Raw genomic sequence first — 4,615 nt, forward strand, 5'->3', positions numbered from 1 at the left:
TTGTTGAAGGTGCCAGTTTTCCTTGGACACTTTTGAAAAATCTGCATTTATTGAATCTTACATTAACAATAATGTGCATATAATCTCTTAATAAACAGATTTTATACCAGTACTCCATGACAATCTGATCAATTGTACTGTCATTTGCTGTAGATTATGTAGGTTTTTAATTTTACTTTATTTTTTTTTTTAATAAACTATATTGATGGGATTACTCAAGTATATATCGGTTTAATAAAGGAGTGTTCATTAAATGTGAGCATGGAGTTTCTCATGCTGTCATGTCAGAGTTAAGAGCATACAGACTATTAACAGGCAGAACAGTGAGGGACTGTTGCCATAGTGATAACCTCCCACATAAAACTGGAAGTGACTGGAATACTAAACTTAAAATTGAATGAAACAATTCCGCATTTAAAGAAGGAATCCAACCACATCCAAACAAAAGAACTAAAAAACAAGTTACATAAAATACAAATGTAGAGATAATCGTTTAGAAATTAGAATGTACTTTATTTGAAAACAGTGATAAACACCAATCCACTCGAACATGGAGATGTTAACAAAGCAGACATCTGGACTTTCTTTTAGCTCAGCCCGAACTAAACACAGGTAAATATCCCATTTTTACTACTGCTTATATCTGCAGTGCAACTTGTGTTTAAGGTTGGCCAATTGCTCCATGTTGATGCTGCTGCCACCGCACACGATCACCAAGAGGGGGCGCAAGAGAGCCGGCAGACGACCTAAAAGGAGGCAGAATTACCAAAATTGGAATCCGTGCATGGGCATGGCACGGTTTAGGTGCCTAGTGTGGTGATTACATGGCATGCTTACTTTCATCCTGTAGTTTACGGATGATTCCACTGTAGACAGCTGCAAGGGCTGCTCCACACGCCATTTCCACCAAGACACGCTCCTCATCTGACAAATCACACGCGCACAGAGTTGTTAAGTCCCAAGAGCAACTTTTTATTCTGTGATAAAAGTTGAAATGCACCACCATACAAACCCAGGAATGTTTGGACAGCATGTAGAGCCTGCTGGTCAGACACAAGCTCAGAAATAATGTTTAGATCTTTACGTTGGCTCTGTTCAAAAGCTTTCTGGCAAACTGTCTTTGCTCCAAGACATTTAGCCTCACTGTGAAGAGACAGAAATATCAGCTCAGTCTTCTTTCCAGAACAACATTTCAGCTCCTTTAAAACTCTCACCTGGTGATGTCATCTAGTGTGACCAACCTCCCGGCCTTAACTGCAGTGTTGAAACAGTTGGCACCGTCTGTCTCCATGGCAATGATGGGTACGTCTGTCCAGCCTACATCCTGAAGACCCTGGACCACGCCACAGAGGAGGCCTCCTCCGCCCACAGAGATCACCACAGCTCCAGGTTTCACGTCAGGTCCCAGGGAGGCTGCAGCCTCAGCGATCATACTGGCATGGCCCTGCCTGAGCAGGTTTAAACGGTGAGGGGAGGTTTGGATGAACAATGTGAGATAAGATAAGTGGAAGTCTACTTATACCAGAGCAGCGGGTGATCAAATGGGGGAACATATGTAAGCCCTTCAGTTTCTGCCAGTCTGAGAGCTTCAGCATTGGCATCATCCCAAACCTGAGAGGGAAAAACACATTTTATCCTCTACGCTGACAACGACAGCGACTCAAAATGGCATATCTGGGACCACAAACACCTACAGATGTGTTAGATCACCTTGCCTGAAATCTTGACAGTTGCCCCCTGATCCTGGAGTCTCTGAACAACCAGCTCAGGAGAGGAAGAGGGAATGACGATGGTGGCTGGTAAACCCATTTTTCTGGCTACCAAGGCTGCAGCCATGCCTGCATTACCACCTAGAAGATCAATGTGATTATCTGATGTACAAAGTATATATGACGGCTGGATTTGTGTGCAACAAGCAGCAAGAATTTAGAGCCACTTTCATGAAAAATAATTAGAAATCAAATATAAAAATCAAATCGAAACTGCTTTGCTTCCCTCATCATCAGTGTCCTGATGATTTGTAATAGTGTAAAATAGAAGCTTGTTGAGAAAAACCAAATTGTCAAAAGAAGCCAAACTGCTTAAAGACTGAGGTTTTGACCTCAGTCAGGCAAACTACATACTTGGTTTGACACATTCTGCAGCGTGCAAATTTTATTCCATGAGGCTTTATTTTACAATGTAACAGGAAAATATCTGCTCGTATATTTACAGGTTAAGAAAACAAATTCAGCTGATATTTTACAGTTGAGAGATTTTGGTAAATACAACCACTTGTACCTCCCAATTGCTTTCAAAGGATAAAAGTTGGTAGAAACATCACCTGAGGAGCAGACAATGCCTTTAGACTGCCCAGCAAGCTGCAGAGAGTAGAGAAGTAAAAAGGATTTCGATTTTTTTTGTTGGTCTCACTCAGCGTTGGTCATTTTTACTTAGTCAGATACCTGCTGGCAGAGATGTCCGATGCCACGGATCTTGAAGGAGCCGGAGGGCTGTGAATTCTCCATCTTCAGGTACACGGTGGTCCCCACACGTTTGGACATATTGACACTCTCCAGCAGAGGTGTGTTGATATGGAAATGATTGGCCATGATCATGTGCCTGATTTCATTAAAATGGTAAAGATAACTCATCATGGGCGACCTGATGTCAAATTGGCTACTGGAACAAGGCATTCATGGAGCAGGGCAGAGAATGTGGTACTGATGGAGTGTTACTATGGGAGCAACCCCAGTGAGAGAGGGTACATGCAGAGGATGTGGGAGAAATGGGTCGAAACCCCACATCCACGCTAAGAAGCAGCTCTTAGCTCAGTGTTCGAATATCCGCAATAAGATGCATAAACAGGTGGCTGGCATAGTGTACAGGAACATCTGAGTCTGAAGGAAGGAGGCACCACCCAGGAGGGTGAGGAAGTTTTTAAAAAACCTCTTCTGTTTATACGTATATATGGAGAGAGAACTAGCGAGAGAGAGAGAGAGAGAGAGAGAGAGAGAGAGAGAGAGAGAGAGAGAGAGACGCGCACACACACACACACACACACACACACACACAATTTGATGTCTGTCGACTTAATTTCATGCACGATCTCAAATTAAAGAATAAAGGTAAACATAGAATGGGGATAGAAAATTAAGTCGTTAAACAGCAGACAACTTGACACATCGATTAACAGTTGTTATTTCACAAAACCCAATAGTAGTTGCAGAACAACGCCGAACCTCTTCAAGCATTACAATGTAAATCTTCATATACTGTATCCGTAAAGACAAAATGTCACATTTATGAGCTCGCCAATTTGAAGCTTACGAATTCAAACGTGTTGACTTACGTTGACCAGAGTGAATGGCGACTTATTTTACACAAAGAACGTGATGAAAGTTTATTGTCATCCACATGATGCTAATCAGTGTAGCATGTAGCTATAGCCTCAAACAGACCATCCCAACTTCCGGTGGCTTCTTCAAAGTTCAACTTATTATTAACATTATATAAACATATAGTCACATATATTAGCGGTCCCGACACAAATTTGAATAACCTTATATAAAGCTAAATGAACCTACGTCTTGAGAGCCTTCTGTTGGTGGTGCACAGTATTTAGATGTAAAACTTTTCTCCCTCCTAAGTCCACCTTGTTTATAACGTGTGGGTACACGTGAATAGATTGCTGTATTTGTCGTAATGTTGATTGGTTTGTGTTCTAGTTTTATTGTGCCTTTTGTAATCTTTATTACACTTTATGTAAGAGTAATCAATCTTACTTTGTTCTGACGTTCGTTTACACCTGTTAGTTAAAAGTCTCACACAACTGAGAGTCAATCACTGCCCGGACCAGCGCATGGATTAGAATATCTTTATTATAATTACAGGAAATCCTCATACATATCGACAAAGTAATGATTAACACTCCTCAGGACAAAGTGCATCTTAAACATTTCATTTCCCCCCCTTCTTTGTAGGTAGAGGTCATGACGATATCTGACCACACGGTGGCAGCAGAGAGTAGCGCCAAAACAAATAAGATCTGTGGTAAATTAAACCTTCTAAAAAAAGTTTGAATAAAACAGCAAATGAATAAAAGATTACCATTTAGACATATAATTAAATTTAAATATGAATACTGAAAAATTGTAAATCAAAAGGGATTTTTTTGAAACTACTAAATTATTTTTAAATTATGTGAGGTTATATTTAATTAAGATTAAGATTAACTTTATTCATCCCCGTGGGGAAATTGAATTAATTAATTAATATTGGCAATGACAATGATGTTTTATAATTAAATGATATAAAGTCATTGAATATTATGAATCTTATCTTTCCTTCTTCATCTCTAAATGCTTTACTCTAAAGAGTGAGTTTGTAAAACCACAAACTCACTCTTCACATCCTTGTTGTCATCCTTTTATCTTTACCTTACCAGCAGCAACATTGTTGCATTTGAACAAACATTTATGACAGTATTTTCAGTAGTATCCGTGCTGAGTAGATCAGTGATGATGTTTCTTGTATAGTTTCTCTGCCCCCCCCCCCCCCCCCCCCCCATCCATCTACAGGTATCGCCGCCTTTATAGCTGTATGCTGACCTGCTGACCTCCGACCCTGCTGACCC

At 40.3% G+C, this 4,615-nt stretch overlaps 1 protein-coding gene across 3 annotated transcripts; it reads right to left on the reverse strand.

Moving 5' to 3' along the window:
• Positions 1 to 488: 488 nt before the first annotated feature.
• On the reverse strand, positions 489 to 3,679 carry sdsl (serine dehydratase-like). Of its 3 annotated transcripts, none has more exons than XM_011614242.2 (9): positions 3,567 to 3,679; positions 2,445 to 2,601; positions 2,324 to 2,360; positions 1,711 to 1,850; positions 1,523 to 1,611; positions 1,215 to 1,448; positions 1,013 to 1,143; positions 838 to 924; positions 489 to 746 (listed from the first exon to the last, which is right to left on the reverse strand). In XM_011614242.2, exons 2-9 carry the CDS (start codon positions 2,595 to 2,597, stop codon positions 631 to 633), a joined length of 987 nt encoding a protein of 328 aa, XP_011612544.1. In that variant the 5' UTR covers positions 2,598 to 2,601; positions 3,567 to 3,679; the 3' UTR covers positions 489 to 630. The 3 variants fall into 3 exon arrangements, with proteins under 3 accessions (XP_011612544.1, XP_029688869.1, XP_003962347.2); XM_029833009.1 differs by lacking the exon at positions 3,567 to 3,679 and adding an exon at positions 3,332 to 3,511 and having other exon boundaries at positions 2,445 to 2,961; XM_003962298.3 differs by lacking the exon at positions 3,567 to 3,679 and adding an exon at positions 3,332 to 3,510.
• Positions 3,680 to 4,615: the final 936 nt, after the last annotated feature.

The sequence above is a fragment of the Takifugu rubripes genome, chromosome 2 (assembly GCF_901000725.2).
Source record: "Takifugu rubripes chromosome 2, fTakRub1.2, whole genome shotgun sequence".
In the NCBI taxonomy this organism is placed as follows: domain Eukaryota; kingdom Metazoa; phylum Chordata; class Actinopteri; order Tetraodontiformes; family Tetraodontidae; genus Takifugu; species Takifugu rubripes.